The following is a 20,537-nucleotide window of genomic DNA, read 5'->3' on the forward strand; positions in this document are numbered from 1 at the left end:
GCGCCGGGTCCCTGCACCAGGACCCCGGCAGCTGCCTGGGCAGGATGGCGGTCGCGGCGGCGGCCCGGAGCACGGGACGCCGCCGCGGCCATGACAGAGCCCTGGAAGCACGGTAACCCCTCTGCCTTATACAACACTGCCATATCCTGTGCACATAGGAAACCTTGATTGCTGGTACTAATAGGCATTACGGGACCTGTGGTTCTCTATTAACGGTCTGAATGTTATCTGGCTGTTGCAAGGACTGAACATTGGTACAGTACGATACTTGCTTGTACCCTTTAAGGCTAGGTTCACACTATGTAACTGTGCGGCTGTATTTTTTATGCGGCTGTAAATGTGCGGATGAAACTACGGCAGTGGCAAAAAATAGACATGCGGCTGAAAACATACGGTCATTTACTTGGAAATCTGGTTCAACTAAAAATAACAAATAAAATCTAAGAAAGTGATGCAAACACCTCTGGATGCATCTGGGAAAGCAGGGAAACAGTTTACATGAATCGCTATTACCGGGGTTTGCGATCCTCTGCAGTATGCCGATGCCGATGCCTCTCATGTTTAATATATTGAATTAATAAAACACATTTTCGTTGTAATAAAGTCCCTTTCATTGTTCAATAATTAAATTTAAACAATGTCATCATTTTGCAATTAAATATACTGTTAAAATAAATATATATATAAATAAATGTATATTTATATATACATTTATTTTTTGACAGTATATTTAATTGCACAATGATGGATTCGTTTAAATTAAATTATTGAACAACAAAACTGATTTTATTTCAACGAAAATGTGTTTTATTAATTAAATATTAATTAGTACAGGAAGCTCCATAAGCCGTTAATTCATATTCCCGGTAAATAGAGTATTCTGTACTAATCATCACTTTACTTTAATTAAAACATCAAATGTTTCTTCTAATTATGTTATCACAATAGCATTATTAGAAGAAACATTTTGAATTATATGTGCGCTCAGCTGATTGGCTGATTGGCTGAGCGCACATATAATTAGCGGGTCCGCAGCACAGTGACTTCATTGTGCTGCGGACCAGCGAAGAGGACACATCGGGGTGAGTATAGAGCTCTCCCCACCCCCTCCCCAGCACTGCACCCCTCGAGTTAAGGGGGATACAATACATCCTCCCTTAACCCCTTGGGGGCCAGACTCTAAGCAGCGATCTGTAAAGATGCTGCATACTGTAAGGAGCACAACACCGCTCACAATGATGGGTGTTGTGCTCCTGTTTGTGTGTTTTTTGTGTGTTTCTCCCTTTTTGTTTTTCAGATATCGGTATCCTGGGGATTACGTCGGATTCCGTGGACTACGTCGATGACCAGCGGTTGTTTGTTGTTTTTTTTTATAAAATGGTCAATGAGGGGTGTGGGGGTGTTTTTATTTGAATAAAAAAATTTTTTAACTTGTGTGTTGTCTTTATTTCTTTACTTTATAGACTTAGTAGTGGAAGCCGTCTAATAGACGGAATCCATTACTAAGTTGGGGCCTAGTGTTAGCCGGTATAAAATGGCTAACACTAACCCCCTATTATTACCCCAGCACCCAATGCCACCAGGAGTACTGGGAAGAGCCGGGTGCCAGTGGTCCCGGAGCGTCAAAATTGGCACTCTTGGACCAGGCGGCAGCAGGCTGGTAAGATTTAGGCTGGGGAGGGCCTAAACCAATGGCTCTTCCCACCCTGGTGTTACCAGGCTGCTGTCGTTTGGTTTTTAACCCGGCTGGTTATAAAAATAGGGGGGACCCTATGCGTTTTTTTTTTAAATAAATAATAAAAAAAAACGCATAGGGTCCCCCCTATTTTTATAACCAGCCGGGTTAAAAACCAAACGACAGCAGCCTGGTAACACCAGGGTGGGAAGAGCCATTGGTTTAGGTCCTCCCCAGCCTAAATCTTACCAGCCTGCTGCCGCCCGGTCCAGGAGCGCCAATTTTGACGCTCCGGGACCACTGGCACCCGGCTCTTCCCAGTACCCCTGGTGGCATTGGGTACTGGGGTAATAATGGGGGGTTAGTGTTAGCCATTTTATACCGGCTAACACTAGGCCCCAACTTAGTAATGGATTCCGTCTATTAGACGGCTTCCACTACTAAGTCTATAAAGTAAAGAAATAAAGACAACACACAAGTTAAAAAAAATTTTTATTCAAATAAAAACACCCCCACACCCCTCATTGACCATTTTATTAAAAAACAACAACAAACAACCGCTGATCATCAACGTAGTCCACGGAATCTGACGTAATCCCCAGGATAAGGGAGAAACACACAAAAAACACACAAACAGGAGCACAACACCCATCATTGTGAGCTGTGTTGTGCTCCTTACAGTATGCAGCATCTTTACAGATCGCTGCTTAGAGTCTGGCCCCCAAGGGGTTAAGGGAGGATGTATTGTATCCCCCTTAACCCCTTGGGGGCCAGACTGATGTCAGACTGCACCCATCCCAGCAAGGAAGGGGTTAAGTGACCCCCCCTTCCTTGCTGGGAGGGGTGCAGCGCTGGGGAGGGGGTGGGGAGAGCTCTATACTCACCCCGATGTGTCCTCTTCGCTGGTCCGCAGCACAATGAAGTCACTGTGCTGCGGACCCGCTAATTATATGTGCGCTCAGCCGATCAGCCAATCAGCTGAGCGCACATATGATTCTAAATGTTTCTTCTAATAATGCTATTGTGATAACATAATTAGAAGAAACATTTGATGTTTTAATTAAAGTAAAGTGATGATTAGTTCAGAATGCTCTTTTGCCGGCAATATGAATTAACGGCTTATGGAGCTTCCTGTACTAATTAATATTTAATTAATAAAACACATTTTCGTTGAAATAAAATCAGTTTCGTTGTTCAATAATTTAATTCTAACAAATCCATTATTGTGCAATTAAATATACTGTCAAAAAATAAATATATATATAAATATACATTTATTTATATATATATATATATATATATATATATTTTAACAGTATATTTAATTGCACAATGATGGATTCGTTAGAATTAAATTATTGAACAACGAAACGGACTTTATTACAAAGAAAATGTGTTTTATTAATTTAATATATTAACTATTAGAGGCATCGGCATTCGGCATCATTGCCGGCTATTTTTGAAGTACTCCGTACGGACCGCCTGTCAATCCACGGCCGCATTTCCAGCCGCAAACAATGGTCTTGTTCATTTTTTATGGGTCCGTTTACGATAGGGCCGTAGATTCATACATAGTGTGCACTGTGCAGCCGTATATCGTATACTTTCCAGCGTACGCATGAACCACCAAAAATACTGCCGCACAATTACAGCCGCAAATACAGCCGCACAGTTACATAGTCTGAACCTAGCCTAACACTGTAAATAAACGAGCACTGATGCAATTAAAAGTTTTCATGTTCCACTGTGTTTATTTACTATGTGTATACACTCCGGCCGGGATTCCCTCAGACTGCAGTGCAACGAAACTTTTGTATTAAAGGAGAAGTCCGGCAAAAAATTTTATTTTAGTATTGTATTGCCCCCCAAAAGTTATACAAATCACCAATATATACTCATTCCGGGAAATGCTCATAAAGTGCTTTTTTTCCCTGCACTTACTACTGCATCAAGGCTTCACTTTCTGGATAAAATGGTGATGCTCAGTGTCCCTCCAGTGCCCTGTGTCCCTCTGCCATCATCCTCTCCAGCAGCCACAGCCCGCACAACTCTGGGAGTCGGGTTGTGACATCACCATTTTATCTAGGAAGTGAAGCCTTGATGCAGTAGTAAGGGCAGGTAAAAAAGCACTTTATAAGCATTTCCCATAATAAGTGTATATTGGTAATTTGTATAACTTTTGGGGGACAATACAATACTTAAATAAAATTTTTCGCCGGACTTCTCCTTTAATGCAAAAGTTACATTGTGTAACCTGCGGTTACGCCTAATAACACCATCTGCACTATCACTTGCCTACTGCTCCTGCTCACCTTGCCGTCACCAGCAAACCAAGCCAGGGGTAGCGGCCTGGCTCAGCACATCCAGCAGCAGTCCCTGCAGATCCAACAACTGACTGCCACCTTACAGCAGCGTACTGCAGTACAACTGTCGCCTCCGGCAGCACCACCCCCTGCGCCTGGTCCGTCTCCTCTAGGTCCAAACCTACGGCTTGCGCTGCTGAATAAATACGGTGGAGAGACCAAGATGTGCAGAGGCTTCCTTACCCAGTGCACTATGCAGATTGAACTCCTAAGCAACCAGTTTACTACCGAGGGCTCTAAAGTGGCATTCGTCATCAGCCTCTTGGAGGGTAAGGCCCTGGCCTGGGCTACGCCACTGTGGGACCGAGATGACCCAGTTGCTGCCAATCTCCAGACCTTCCTGGCCGAATTTCGCTCTGTCTTTGAGGAGCCAGCCCGTGCTTCATCGGCAGAGAATGCTCTCCTTAACCTCTTCCCGGGGACCGCCTCTGTGGGCGAGTACGCCATCCAATTCCGCACGCAGGCAGTGGAGCTAGATTGAAATGAGGCCGCTCTGGTAGCCACCCTCAAGAAGGGCCTGTCCAGTCGGGTGAAAGACGTACTCTCCACCCGAGACCTTCCGACCTCCTTGAACGAGCTCATCCTACTGGCTACTAGGGTCGATATCCGGTTCTCCGAGAGAGAGGAGGAGGTTCGGCAAGAATGGCGGAGGATCCCTCAGAGGTCATTTCCAGGTTACATCTGGGGGGTTGGTGGTCCGTGCGGCACCGAGGAGGCAGGCGGCAGGGCCGACATCTCACACTGCTCCGGGATCTGCTGTCTGTTGCACCGCCCTCCAGGGGGAATGTGCAACGGACCGCAGATCCCAGAGCAGTGCGAGATGTCAGCCCTGCTGCCTGCCTGCACGGGCCCACCAAGCTCCCGGATGTAACCTGAAAATGATCTCTGAAGGATCCTCCGGCAGGGGCAGTGATGACGTCGCTACACCTGCTGGGGGATCCCTCCGGCGACTGACTGGCTGAAGAGGAGAGAAGAGGCCAGGAGAGATGAAGACAGTATTAGGTGAGTATAATTTTTATTTTTTTGTAGCAATGCAGTGGACATTATAAGTATATGGGGGACATTGCAGGGGAACAATATAACTATATGGGGGACATTGCAGGGGGATATTATAATAATAATAATGCTTTTATTTGTATAGCGCACACAGATTCCGCAGGACTTCACATAGTTTTGCCAATTATTGCTCCCTAGGGCTTAAAATCTAAATTCACACTATGTTTTGGCTGTGGGAGGAAACCGGAGTACCCGGAGGAAACCCAATTACCCAATAACCCAGACAATATAACTATTAGGGGACATTGCAGGGGGACAATATAACTATATGGGGACAATATAACTATATGGGGGACATTGCAAGGGGACAATATACCTATATGGGGGACATTGCAGGGGGACAATATAACTATATGGGGACAATGTAGGGGGACAATATAACTATATTTGGGACATTGCAGGGGGACAATATAACTATATGGGGGACATTGCAGGGGGACAATATAACTATATGGGGGACATTGCAGGGGAACAATATAACTATATGGCGGCCATTGCAGGGACACATTATTACTATATGGGGGACATTGCAGGGGAGCATTATTACTATATGGAGGACAATGCAGGGACACATTATTAGTATATGGAGGACAATGAAGGGGACATTATTACAATATGATGACACAGCAGGGGATCCTTCATACAGGGGGAAACCCACATACCTATTGACTTTACTGCACCAAATAGAAGAATTACTACAGTTTGAGAGCCTATGGGTGGGAAAAAGGAAGGAAGTTGCTAGAAATGTGCAGAGCCTAAAATGTTTGTTTGGCAGGTTCTGAAGAGATGAATTGTAGCTGCAAGAAATCATCATGGTGGTCCGGGCCAGATGGAGAGGAAAATGATAGTGACCCCTCAGATCAAGGAAGTCGTCACCTGTGAGTTACTGTATGATGTTTTTGTACTGAGGAGAACATTATTTGGTAGGGGTGCAACACTGGGTGAGGGGTGAAAAGAAAGAGGGATGCTTTTACTTTGGGGGGGGGGGGGATTGTGGCATTTTGCACTGGGATATGATTATAGCTTTTTTTTTTATAGTCTGGTCCTCCGACGGTCTTAGGGACAGCGAACTGGCCCCCTGTGTGAAAAGTTTGGGGACCCCTGCTCTAGGGGGTAATATCTCTCCAATATTTTTAGTCATACATAGTGAAAATCAGATATCATGATAGTATGGTTTCTAGGGACCCGAATAGGACATCAGGTTGATTATCACTATTGAGAAATTACTGACATTTTTATTTCTAAGTTTATACTGAATATCTTTCAGGTTGATTTCAAATATAAATCCTCTTTTATTACTGGATATGGAGATTCTTTTTACTGGGGCTGTTATACTGGGGACTGCGGCTATGAAACTAATCGTTGGAGTCAACCTGTGGATAACAGAACATCGTACCCGAGCCAGTGGTACCAGTATGAAGGTTATTCAAGGAGACGTGTGGACAATGATAAACCATTCCAACTCCTGTAAGATCTGTGGCGGGATTAAGGTAGAATTCTGTCTGCTGATTTTTCTGCCTATAATGTGAACATATGATCACAGTTCTTCCTTACTGCTGGAGCCTAGATAGACAGGATTACACCTAACAGTAACACAATGGCCCTCATTTACTAAGATTGTCAGGTTAAATGTTTTAGTTTCCCAAACCACCAGATTTATAAATGTGTCTCATGCCCTTGGTAAATTGGCTATACAAAATAAGGTGGGAGCTGCTATGAATCTACACCTGGGATGCTGCCTATATTCCAACCACAGAACATGCTATAAATAGACACAGAGAAACAATAGATAGCGCACCCACAAAAGTATGACAAACATATTAAATTCTCAATAACATCTTTATTATCACAAATACATAAAAAAACAAAGCAAATGGACAGACACTTAAAAACACCTAATAACCCAATCAGGGTAAACCATCACAGAAAAAACGCATGAAACTGTACATGTCGCTCCCACCGCAACCCCAAACAATATTAACTCCAGGCTCTGTATATTACATAGCCAAATGTATCTTAGAAACTGACACTCACAATAAATACCTCTTTAGGGTATAAACCCACACACGGCATATATGCTGCGTATTTACTGCTGCGATACGCAGCAAATACGCAGCAGATTAGATCTAAATAACTGAACACAGCATCAAATCTGCACCATCAAATCTGCTGCGTATTTGTTGCGTATCTGCTGCGTATACGGTGTGTGGGTTTGTACCCTTAGGCTGGGTTCACACTACGTATATTTCAGTCAGTATTGTGGTCCTCATATTGCAACCAAAACCAGGAGTGGATTGAAAACACAGAAAGGCTCTGTTCACACAATGTTGAAATTGAGTGGATGGCCGCCATATAACAGTAAATAACTGCCATTATTTCAATATAACAGCCGTTGTTTTAAAATAACAGCAAATATTTGCCATTAAATGGCGGCTATCCACTCAATTTCAACATTGTGTAAACAGATCCTTTCTGGGTTTTTAATCCACTCCTGGTTTTGGTTGCAATATGAGGACCACAATACTGACTCAAATATACGTAGTGTGAACCCAGCCTTAAAGTGCAAGTGCCCACACAAAAAATAAATAAATAGAGTAGTCAATAGAAAAATTCATGAAAACACACAAAAAGTGACCATATGCTAAAGCACCCTAATACCAAAAAGTCAGTTGCTAAAAGAAAATATTAAATCGCTTATCACCCAGGGCTCTGGGATGGGACTCCAGACTGCAAACCCTACGCGTATCCTCACATCACGTGTCTTCGTCAGGGGTAATGGTTCAACAGTACACACATCCTTTTATATCCATTTGCCCAGAAATTAATAAATAAATTAAATAAATATTTACAAACTAAACTAAATTCAGGTGTCCGTTACCTGGTCAGTTGAGGAGGAGTATTATCTGCATGCCACCATCATGGCGTATCCCCACGTGCGTGTCACCTAGTGTGCATGACCGGACATGCATATCACCATGATATATACCGGAACTCCACAAGCGCTACACTCAGAGTCACATGTTTGCGTTCCATTTACAACCAGATCCTGAGTCATATCGTGACCAGACCCTGCCTCCTCCTATCATGAGTCACATGATCACTTAGCTCATTATCTCCGACCACCTATATGTCATCCACTTCCTCATGTAGACAGAGTACTTCAACCTTTCGGCACACCAGTCCTCATTACTCTTATTGGATGGAGGGCCCCCATGACCTTCATCATTTGGTCAACTTGATCTATGACTTTGCTGAAACCTCAGGTCTCTAGTTTTAGTCTCAGATGTTTAAACTGTGACTGGTAGCCACATTCCCCTGGTCAAGCTAATACATTCAGATCCCCTAGAAAACCGGAGAACAGCAAATCTTCATTCATGCCTCTCAGGACCTCAGACCTCAAATTAAAGGGGTATTCCCCCTAAGAGCTAAAAAAATGAAATGCCTCCAAACATAGCTGTTCTTATTCACCAAGTCCCCCTGAGTATTTTGAGCCATCTCCCGCCTTTCTAGCTGCTGCCATTCCCGAGAAAAAGTTTTTTCTATAAAAGCCATCTATATCCAATATGGTGCTGGCCAGGAAACTACATTTCCCATCATGCAGTGCTTCTCGCTGCTTGCTGGGACCTGTAGCTCTACAGAAGCTCTGTGACCTGAAATATTGTGATGTGGATGGATAGCACATAGTTCTACACAATATATCAGGTCACAGAACTTCTGTAGAACTACAGGTCCCAGCAAGCTGCTATCCATCCAAATCAGAAACTGTGTGACCTCTTATATTGTGTAGAACTACAGGTCTAAGCAAGCTTCCATCAGTCCAAATCAGAAACTGTGTGACCTGATATACTGTGATGTGGATGGATAGCAGCTTGCTGGGACCTGTAGTTCTACAGAAGTTCTGTGACCTGATATATTGTGTAGAACTACAGGTCTTAGCAAGCTGCTATCCATCCACATCACAATATATCAGGTTACAGATATAGATAGATAGCAGGATCACGAGGGTCAGCCGGGACGGGGCAGGCATGGGGGTTAGCGGTGGACTCTGCGGGGAACTGATGTGGCGATGCAGCCGGGTGCGGGAGAGGAGCGTAGGCCGGTGGGCAGATCAGTTCCGGAGGTGGAGTGCCGCAGGCAACCGGGTGAGGTGCCGGGTGACCTCGGGGGGTGGGGGGGGGAGTTGTGCCAGGCATCTTACTTACCGGGTGAGGTCGGGGGGGGGGGGGGTTCCGAGAGTGGGGTGCCGGGCCGGTCACCTGCCGTGTGAGCTCCGGGGGTGGGGTGATGCAGCTGGCAGCTGGGAGAGTTCAGGGGAGGGGTGGGGCGCTACCGCTGGCGGCCGGGTGAGCTCCGGGGTGGGGGGGCCGGCCGTGTCACCTGGCGCTGCCGCTGGCGGCCGTCTCACTTTCGGGGTGAGCTCCGGCGCGGGCGGGGGGGGGGCGGGCTGGCAGCCGGGTGAGCTCCAGGGTGGGGTGGCCTTGCCGCAGCCGCTGGAGGCAGTCTCACTTGCCGGGTGAGCTCCGAGCTCCGGTGGGGCGGGGCGGTCTGGCGGGGTCTGTGCCGCTGGCGGCCGGGTGAGCTCCGGGATGGGGGGGCCGGCCGTGCCACCTGGAGCTGCCGCTGGCGGCCATCTCACTTGCCGGGTGAGCTCCGGCGGGGGGGCTGTGCCTCTGGCGGCCGGGTAAGTTCGCAGTTCCCGGGTGAATTCCGGATAACTTTGGGGGGGGGGGCTGCCAGCCAGGTGAGTTCGGGGGGGGATGGACAAGTAGCGCTGTGCTGGGGATGATTGTTCTGAGGACCGGTGCGGGAAAGGAGCAGTGGTGGTGGGGGGTGCAGGGTGGGTTTGCTGGATTGTGGTGCGGGGGTGGGAGGGGGCTGCTTTCACAGAGGGAGACGGTGATCTGCAGCAGCAGCTCTCACTGTCCTCTATCACTTCAATGGGCAGGGTTAGAAGCGCTAGCCCGGCCCATTGAAGAAACTGAGGACATGTGATGCCGTCTCGGAGGGTGCGGGCCAGGAGCAGGGAGCCGTGTCGGAGTGGACTGAGATCTGATGATTCTATGCATTCGGTGGGGGTGGATGCATCTAGATAACAGCAAAACTGTACAGAATCCATAATAACTTTATATTAAAAAGATGTAAAGCTACGGGTGGGCAACGTATTAATGCAAAAATAATTTTGGGGGGAATACCCCTTTAAATATCCATTTGGATTCCATCTGTAATAAAGCATTTTTTTTCTCACATCCACGTATATTTCTGTGTAACTTTTGGAGTTCACAAACCTTCATTCCCGTTAGTCTTCGAGAATGTACCTTGAGGAAATGAGATGCTACTGATGTCAACATCTTACCCTCGCATGCATCCCTGCGAGCTAACAATATAGTCGAGACATGTTTCTGGATTCTCTTGCGCAGTTGCTGTCCCGTTTGACCAACATAGATCTTATGACATGAGCAGGTTATAGCATAAACCACATCCTTTGTTTTGCAGTTAATATGGTCCTTTAGAGCAAATTCCTCTCCAGTGCATAGGGTAAGCAATTGGCCAAATAGGGTAAGCAAATCTGGCACATGTAAAGATTGTCTAGTCTTGCATTTAGAAAGTTTTCGTAAATGTAAATCTTTTCTGCATTTCTATTTTGTGAGGTTATTATTGATCAGGTTACAGTGTTTCTGTACTGCTGTAAAATATGCAAGATTATATCACTGACATTAGCAGACAGAACTTCTGTACCTAAAAGCTCTACCTTATAGACGTGCAGAACCAGATCATAGCATATTGTGCTGCTGGAGACCAGATAGGCAGTATTACATCACTGACCATAGAGAATAGCATAGTAAGGCTATGTTCACACTACGTAAAAAAACACGGCTGTATTTCACAACAATGGCCGTAATTGCGCAAACAACGGCCTATATTTTTACAAATAACGGCCGTTGTGCAATTACGGCCATTGTTATGGAATACGGCCTTGTTTTTTACAGAGTGTGAACCCGGCCTAATAGTAGTTGTTTCCCTTGCCACTTTCTAGACTTGGGGCACTTTTCTTGAAGACTGTATCAGACTGTGGGCCTAGTACTATTACAATATAATCAGGATGCACCTTTACTGGGTTCACACTATGTATATTTGAGGCTGTATTTGTGAGGCTGTATAGCAACCAAAACCAGGAGTGGATTGAAAACACAGAAAGGATCTGTTCACATAATGTTGTAATTGAGTGGATGGCCGTCATTTAATGGCAAATTTTTGCTGTTATTTTAAAACAACGGCTGTTATATTGAAATGATGGCAGTTATTTACCGTTATATGACGGCCATCCACTCAATTTCAACATTGTGTGAACAGAGCCTTTCTGTGTTTTCAATCCACTCCTGGTTTTGGTTGCTATGAGGACCTGACTTGAGGACCAAATACTGCCTGAAGTATACAGTGTGTGAACCCAGCCTAATTAATTAGTTAATTCTGCTCATTAAATCTATTCATCACCATTGTTGCTTATGTCTCATCAGGGAAAGTAGTTGTTGCTGGGTTTCCAATAATGATTTTGAAAGTGGGTGGCAACTGATCACCTCGGTGGATCTAGGAATCAGATCTGATACTCGGATGCCAAACAGCTCACCTCTGACCACTATCATACCTATTATAAGGTAAGGCATTCAGCCATTGCAAAAACAGCTTATATCCCACATAAAAAAATAATATAATATAATATTCATTTTTATACTTATTTCACTTTAAAGAAGCAGTTCACTTTTTTTTTTTCTCTCCCCCCCAGGTAGCCGCTGTCATGTATACTTACATAAGATGATCGGTGTCCCGTTCCCGTCGGTCAGTTCCGTCCCGCGGTGCCGTTCACATCGGGCGCGCGCTCACTTCCGCCGGCTGCTGCAAGTCCTCTTCTCTGCCCAGTGATTATACGCCGGAAGTCACTCGCTTCCATGCATTCTCTATGGAAGCGCGTGACTTCCGGCGTTCAAATGACAAGGGAGAGAAAAGGAGTCACAGCGCCGGCGGAAGTGAGCGCGCGCCCGATGTGAACGGCACCGCGGGACGGAACTGACCGACGGGAACGGGACACCGATCATCTTATGTAAGTATACATGACAGCGGCTACCCGGGGGGGCAAAAAAAAAAAAAGTGAACTGCTTCTTTAAGTCACTATGTTAAAAGCTTGTTGCTTTTTTATATGTTTTTAAGGATCCCTCAGAATTGTGCAACCACCATTAATTTATTAGGACATGACCCAGATGGAGACCTTGTGTCATGCCGATATGGATATTCCTATGAAGAATGCTCAATTTGTTCCAGGAAGTTTCAAATAGACAAGGTAAGATTCTAAAAAATATCTCTCTTCTTCATCAAAGTGGTCAAAAGGTTTCAGGCCATGTTCACACACTGTATTTTAGCATTAACCCCTTGAGGACCAAGCCCAAAATGACCCAGTGGACCATGCAAATTTTCATTTTTGTGTTTTTGTTTTATCCTCCTCCCCTTCTAAGAGGTCTAACACTTTCAGTTTTCTATCTACAGGGCCATGTAAGTGCTTGTTTTTTTCAGGAGTATTAATAAAATGGGCCTATTGTGATGCGTATAACGGTTTTAGTTTTTCACCTATGGTACTATAAGGGGTGTCATTTTTTTCTGCCATGATCTCTAGTTTTTATTAATACCATATTTGTGAAGATCGGATGTTTTGATCACTTTTTATAAAAAAAAATTTATATACATAATGTAACAAAAAATCTGTAATCCTGGCACTTTTTTTCCTCTTTTCATTTACGCCATTCGCCATTAGTGATGGCGATTGTTATATTTTAATAGATTGGACAATTACACACGCTACGGTATATTATATGTTTATTTATTTTTAGATGTTTTATGTATATAATGGGAAAGGGGGGTGATTTAAACTTTTATTGTGGGAGGGACTTTGGGGTGTTTGTAAAGACATTTTTACTTTTTTTCTTACACATTTGAAGTCCCTTTGGGGGACTTTTACATACATTTGATTATACACACTTATCACTGCTATGCCATAGGCATAGCATTGATCAGTGTGATAGGCATTCTGCTCCCTGAGCCTGCCTGTGGCAGACTCAGTGACCAGAAAGCCGATCGGAGGCACAGAGGCAGGTGAGAGACCTTCGGCGGTCCGATACAACAATCCCGATCGGTAAGTGACAGGGGACTCCCCCTTGTCACTTACACTTAAACGCTGGGTTTAAGTGGTTAATGACAGGCTGCAGTCTGTCATTAACGGTAAGGGCCGGGCTGCTCACTGTAGCCGGCCCCCATCTCCTATGAAGCGCGCTCCGCTCCAGTGCACGCTTCATAGCTCAGGACATAGCTCTGTCTGCTCAGACTTCCTGGGTGTACCGGTACGTCTTAGGTCATCTAGGGGTTAAACAACTATGGCCGTTGTTCTCCCAGGCAGCATAAAATAAATGACAGGTCTCTTTTGTACTGCCGCTATTCGGTTAACAGCGGCCGTACAAAATAACCTGTGCTTACAGTGTAAAGTATGGCCTTAGTAGCATCAAAGATCCACTATCTAATTGTAAATATGAAGTAACCAGGGCTGTGGAGTCAGTAAGGCAGACATCTGACTCTGACCTCTCTATAGCTTATTTATAATAATTACCAATAACAGTTCAATATTTGCTGGAGTCCACCCAAAACTAACTCTGGCTCCAACTCCACGACTCTGACTTCACAGCCCTGAAAGTAACTTAAGAACTATACATGATCCGAAAATATATATAAACCACATGTAATATATAATCTTTGTTCTAGAACCAATGTACCTTGTCAATTCCATCAGGGATGAAGACCGGATCTTATGTAGTAGAATTAATACTTGAAGACTTTCCAAACAAAAACATTTACCTCACATACAACGATGGAACAAGGGTTTACAAATACAGGCCCATTAACCGTAAAAGTCGAGAACTTCCAGAGGATTCCAAAAAATATTACTGGGGCACCACCGAACAACCAGATTATTTTTGGACAGAAGCTATAGAATCAACCATGACTACAGCCCTAGATTATATTACTGAAGCTGTTACTGATATCCTCACAGAAGAGACTTCTTATTATTATAGTACAAAAGAAACAACTGTATATCCTGAAATTCAGACTACCACAGATTCCTACACTACGGATGTAGAAACATCTCCATTTGTTACCACTACCCCACATTATTCCACTACAGAAGGAACAACTTCAGCTACCCAGACTACAACATATTATTATACTACAGAAGAAGAAATTCAGACTACCACAGATTCTTACACTACCGATATTGAAACATCTCCATTTGTTACCACTACCCCACATTATTCCACTACAGAAGGAACAACTTCAGCTACCCAGACTACAACATATTATTATACTACAGAAGGAGAAATTCAGACCACCTTAGCGGTCACTGATCTGCCACAGACTTCTACACAACACATTTCCACCCAGGCTGAGACATTTCCATATGAAACAACAGGATGGGATTTTTACCCAAATACAGATTCACCTATCTACATGCATTCCCTGAGCAGAATTTCTCTGCAGTTTTTAGTTGATGGTAAGAATAATTTCTAAGAACAATGTCTCATGCACACAAGCTAATATACATAGGATGTGATGTAACTCAAAATCTAGTTTGAGTATAAAGTTTTTTTATTATAAAGTTTTCTATTTAATATTCTTTATTTTGTCTATTTGAAAATCTTTTAACAGGTTTCAATCACATTTTTATAATTTGGTAAATTTGTATTCTGGTTTTAGAACTCAAAATTCCAATTGCAAAAAAACTGCATTTTTAAGTGACCTGCTGTAATAGGGGATCACAGGTGATAATGTATGGAATTGGCACATCAGCTACAACAGCTGGCATTCCTTCATATATGATGGCTGTCAGAGCATCATCAGGGTTGCTTTGCAAAAGTTGGAGGACATCAGTCAACCTGGATGGATAACACAGTTTATATCTATGTCTAGCATAGATATGATTATTGAATTAAAAAGAACTCCACCTACCTCTAATCACAATGCCCCCCCCCCCAAAAGGTATATTGTGTTTTCTCTTTTTGTTTTTTTTTACGCCTGCTTTTTATACCTACAGTTACCAGCTCAGTTCCCTCCTGCACACTTGGGCATTATAGACCAAAATTTATTTTGCCTACACCACATCAAGGAGAGAGGCTACTGACCAATGCAGGAAGTGTATTCCAGCTCCATCTATCAGCTCAAGCAGTTTATGAAAGGTAAAACCAGCGCCTTCCATTGCAATAATCCCCATTTACTGATATCAGACTAACGATTATAGGGTTTGTACATTAAAAAAAAAGTCTGCTAACTTGTATACAAAATGGCACACATTTCCACAGGCATGGGTGTAACTAGGATTCAGGGGGCCCTATAGTGAAAAACAGTATAGGCCCCATCTAGTTGTTAATCCAGCATGTATTGGTACCAGATTAATGGGATTTTACTTTGCACAGTTTACTCCAATATAAGAGGCAATAATAATCTGTCCAGAAAAGGAAACCAAATTTCAAACAGCACAGAATATACGACCCAAGCCTACTGATAACAATACAAAGATTTAACAACAAACTCCTGACATGTCATAGTGACATCTGAGAAATTTTTTTGCAGGTGCAGGTGACATTCGTTAAAACAAAGGGACAGAAGTGTTCGGCAGTGTGCGCCATGCTCCTTCATCTATGCTCTAAACAGCTATAGTATAATGGAAATTTTCCTTCATATAGAATTGCCAGAAGTCACAGACTTCCATTATAATGGCTTATTCCCTCATATTTTACGGATGCTACGGACGAGGAAGCCCTGTAGTGGAGTGTTTCCCCGTCCGGCATGATGAATCAATATTATTCCGGGAGCAAGGAAACTGTTTGACACTCCGCCGGGCTCTGTCATTACAGTGCCGCAGAGATTCAAACAGTATCCCCGCTTTCGGCATGATATTGATTCAACATGCCAGACGGGGAAACACTCCACTAACAGGGCTTCCTCGTCCTCGGGACGTTGAAATAAGCCCTTTCTGTTCACCGATCACTGTAGCTGTTTAGAGGGGAGATAAAGGGGCACAGCGCCTTCAGCCATGTCCTTCTGTCCTTCCATTCAAGCAATCAGTAGGGGTGTCATCACCCAGACCCCACCAATATAAACTTCTGACATGTTGTTACTAGAAGTTTGTTGAAATGTTGGGTACTTAAGGCTATGTTTACACATCATATTTTGGTCAGTGTTTCTGTCAGTATTTGTAGATAAAATCAGGGGTGCAAATGACAGGGCAAAATTATAATGGGAAGATTTTCCCACTATGTCTTCTTTGGCCAATTTATGACCGTCCTTAAGGATACAATAACGCTGTTATTTGTACTCAAAATGATTTGCATCCTAAAAGACGGTCATCAAATGGTCAAAATAAGATGGTATGTGAACTTAGCCTTTTAGTGATTTCAACCCACTCCTGGTTTTGGTTGAAAAATACTGACCAAAATACTGATAGAAAGACCACAGCCTAAACATGCTTCTACTTGTGATCTTTACAGCATCATGTTCTGACCACTATAATCTTTATTATTCCATGCATGGCACCATGTGATTGCTCAACAGTGAGATATAATGTTTTAATTGGTACTTTTTGATAACTATTTTTTTCCAACAAACTTCTAACATTTCATAATAACATGTCCAAAGTTTGGATTGGTTAAGTCCAGGAGCTGAGCCCCCACCGATCGCTAGAATAAAGGGGCAGAAGTGCGCAGCGGAACACACTGTGCCCCTTCATTCCCGCTCTAAACAGCTATAGCAAGTGGAGTACAGTTATAATGGAAGTTTGGCGGACTCCTGGCAATTCCATACAAAGGAAGTCCTATAGACTTCCATTATAACTATAGCTGTTTAGACTAATCATTACATTTTAATAGTTTAGACATGTTTTCACACAGGGATACCAATTATTATTATTCCCATAGTAGTTTAGATTAGATTAGATTTGATTGATTTATTTATTTACAAAAGCCCCACGCTGTCCTAAAGACGAAAAAAAAAAAATTATGGGAGTCAAAATATGGTGATACAAAGCTATTTTTAGTAAAACATAAAGAAAACCAATATAACCGTCATATTGCTGTAATTGTACTTACCTTTTGAATAAAATTATAATGTCATTTCACCCCAGTGTGTCATATAAAAGCAAAATCAAAAGAAAATAGCAAGATTTCAGTTTTTTTCTCCATTTCAACCCCACAAGTATACTTTAGATAAAGGGACAAATATAAAGGGACATTTTATGTGGACATGTATATATCTATATATCATTTAGGCTATGTTTACACTACATATCAGACCGGCCGGGTCACGGAACGGCCGGTCTGTGCCCGGATCATCGCGGCCGCAGCATGCTATTGAAGCTTAAGTATTTACTTGCATTTTATTTTTCTAGTGTGTCAGATTTCAAAGTCAGCGGTCCTTCTGGTTTGACCAAATCATTTACTGGCAAATCTCGGTCTTCTACAAAGAGCATGGTTGTAGAATGGACCCCATCCAAAAATAGTGTGGGAGACCATGTACCTTTCTGTTTCGTAGCAGAAACATCTAATGGGTCAGTACAGTTTGTGACATTTAAAGCTTTATTTTATTGTAGAAACATACACAACGTGCACATACATAACTTTCTTATATAGTATAATATACTATAGTATAGTATATTAATATATTATATACAGCTTGGTACTTACTAGAGATGAGCGAACCGGCCAAGGTATGGGTTCGTACGAACCTGAACTCTCGGCTTCCGATTCCTGCTGTCTGCCCTCTCCGTGGAGAGGGTGGATACAGCCTGAGGACCGCCTGGAAAAATGAAATACAGCCTATGGCTATGGCTTTATCCCAGTTTTCCAGGCGGTCCTCAGGCTGTATCCACCCTCTCCACAGAGCGGGCAGACAGCGAGAATCAGAAGCCGAGAGTTCATGTTCATACGAAACCGAACCTCAGCCGGTTCGCTTATCTCTAGTACTTACAGTTGTCTAGCAACCACTTGACTTTCTGCCTGGGTTGTCTCCATTTCCCTATATTTAATACTGTGTGTGTGAAGAATGGGTCACAGGAATGGATGATGATGATGATGATGATGATTATTTTAATCATTAGGCATTAGCCACTATGATATCCAGAGTATAACCTGCGTGATTACTGCTTGTATTATTCTTGCAGGTATCAGTCTGAAATGCGTTGTGTCATTGCAGTGGTGGGTCCCAGCAGTTTAGGTATGCTTTGCTATACTTTTAGGTTTTATAGATAGATGTAGACATTTGCATTAGGTTCACTTCGCACTAAAGATCATGATTTATATGATGATGTGTCAGGGACCACTATTTGCAGGCCAAACCTCCTCTATGATCTCTATACGCCAAACTGGGCTACTGATGAATGTCATTAAACAATATAAATCCAAAGGTTTATTATTTGATTGTTGTTATGATTTACTCCATAAATACTGGTTATCTCTGTAGGTACCCATAAAGCAAATCTATCAGCAAATACTGAAGTTTTTTATATTTATTGATCAGGGCCACTGCGCTGATTCGAGCATCGGTGTTGATCATTTGTAGATCTGCTGCTCCATTCTGCAGCTATGGCCGTTTTACGTTAGATACTAATTAGCTTGTCTGGTGCACTGGAAGCAGACCTAGAATCCCCAGTGCACAATATCTCCTTCCATCGATGATGTGCCTCACAGGAATTGAATGAGGCGCAACAGCGATGGGAGGAGATATCAGTGCCTTTTACCCCCAGTAGGTGAGGAATACATGGGACCCATATGTCAGGTGAGCCTACTGTAATGATACTATATTTTAGTTATAATATATTGGTTACATTATACCAGTAGGCCCAGATTTATCAAACTATGTAAAATAGAAACTGATGTAATCTGCCCAAAGCAACCAATCACAGCTCAGCTTTCATGTTCCTAGCTGCGTTTTGATTGGTTGCTGTGGGAAGTTTTTACCTGTTTCTATTTTATAGTTTGATAATTCTAGGCTACATGACTTTTCAAAATGTATTTGCTTTTAATATTTTATTTGCTTTTGAAATTAAACAGATGCTGAGAAAACAGAGAAACAGAAGGTTGTCGGCAGAAAAAGACCACCTGGTCCATCTAGTCTGCCCTTTTAGTAATTCCTTACCTATGAGCTTAGGATAGATATATGTTTATCCCAGGCAGGTTTACATTTTGTTAACTATTCATATAATCTCAGTATCTTATATCATGACATGCAGAAGCACTCAAGCAATGTTTTTGACCTTCTGTGTCTAGATAACATTGAGCTGATATGCCATGAGAACACCATGACTTTAATTGCTGCCAAGTCATCTGACCACGAGCTATATGAAAACCAGTTCCGCCTCAATGATCCAAAATGTCTGGTTAGTTCCAACAGTACCCACCTCGTAGCCAGTGTAGCCTACAATACCTGTGGCACTGAGACTGTGGTAAGGAAAAGACTTTTTCATCTTTTAGAATATTTTTACCTTATATATATACCATATATATATATATATATATATATATATATATATATATATATATATATCTGTCTGTCTGGGTTTCCAGAACATAAAAATATAATTTTATTCTTTCAAAGTGTCAGAGAGGCTTTCCCAAGCTCCTGAAGTGCTAAGGGCTGTAACACCTCCTTGCCTGTTATCACTATGACTGGCAGTCAGCCCCAGCTCTGAGCCCCGTTTGCAAATCTTGCCTATTCTATGCAAACAAATTATGAGATTTGGAATCAGGGCTCTGCTTCAAGCTGATTGTCAGTCGAGCAGGGATAGGATGGGAAGGGGAGCAAAGAGGCTCTCAGCACTTCAGAAACTTGGACATTTTGTGCCAGAGGGGAAAAGCCTGTTTCTACATTATAAAAGCACAGACAAATGAACCGACATATGAAGCATAGACACATGAAAGGTACCATGTGTCTCCTTGACTTAACAGCTGTCTAACAGTGTCAGCAGTTTGGAACGTGAATTACAGCTGACAGAATTAAGTGAATCTCCATCTTTTATCATCATTGTTGTTTTTAGGCCAAAGATTCTGTTCTAATCAATTTTTTTTTACATATAATCATAGGTGTCTGAGCTCCTTTTTTCTGATAAAGAGCTTTGATTCCGGTGCTTAGAGATTGATTTAAAGAGGTACTCCAGCTGGGGCCTCTTTTTCAGCAATGTCTGTCAGTTACTTCTCTGGCTATGCGTTACTGCCCACATTCCACTGTTCCGGTCCCCCTGTATACTGCCCCTTTCTGGTCTTGAGACGGGACTTGAGAAGTGACATGGCAGGCTCGCTCAGCCATTCAGCAGCTGTAGCATTGCCCACCTCTGCCACTAAATGGCTGAGCGGGCCTGCAAC

The 20,537-nt window shown here is 43.0% G+C and overlaps 1 protein-coding gene across 2 annotated transcripts in view; it reads left to right on the forward strand.

Moving 5' to 3' along the window:
* LOC138788183 (uncharacterized) overlaps positions 1-20,537 on the forward strand; it is a 37,351-nt gene that overhangs the window by 7,886 nt on the left and 8,928 nt on the right. Inside the window, exons 2-9 of one of the 2 annotated variants that reach the window (XM_069965816.1) lie at positions 6,362-6,561; positions 11,610-11,747; positions 12,298-12,427; positions 13,894-14,680; positions 15,221-15,362; positions 17,570-17,728; positions 18,341-18,393; positions 19,446-19,621. In XM_069965816.1, coding sequence (XP_069821917.1) covers positions 6,362-6,561; positions 11,610-11,747; positions 12,298-12,427; positions 13,894-14,680; positions 15,221-15,362; positions 17,570-17,728; positions 18,341-18,393; positions 19,446-19,621 — 1,785 coding nt within the window. The remainder of the gene's footprint in view (positions 1-6,361; positions 6,562-11,609; positions 11,748-12,297; positions 12,428-13,893; positions 14,681-15,220; positions 15,363-17,569; positions 17,729-18,340; positions 18,394-19,445; positions 19,622-20,537) is intronic. The other variant, XM_069965817.1, reaches the window with a different exon arrangement.

The sequence above is a fragment of the Dendropsophus ebraccatus genome, chromosome 4 (genome assembly GCF_027789765.1).
Source record: "Dendropsophus ebraccatus isolate aDenEbr1 chromosome 4, aDenEbr1.pat, whole genome shotgun sequence".
NCBI classification, from domain to species: domain Eukaryota; kingdom Metazoa; phylum Chordata; class Amphibia; order Anura; family Hylidae; genus Dendropsophus; species Dendropsophus ebraccatus.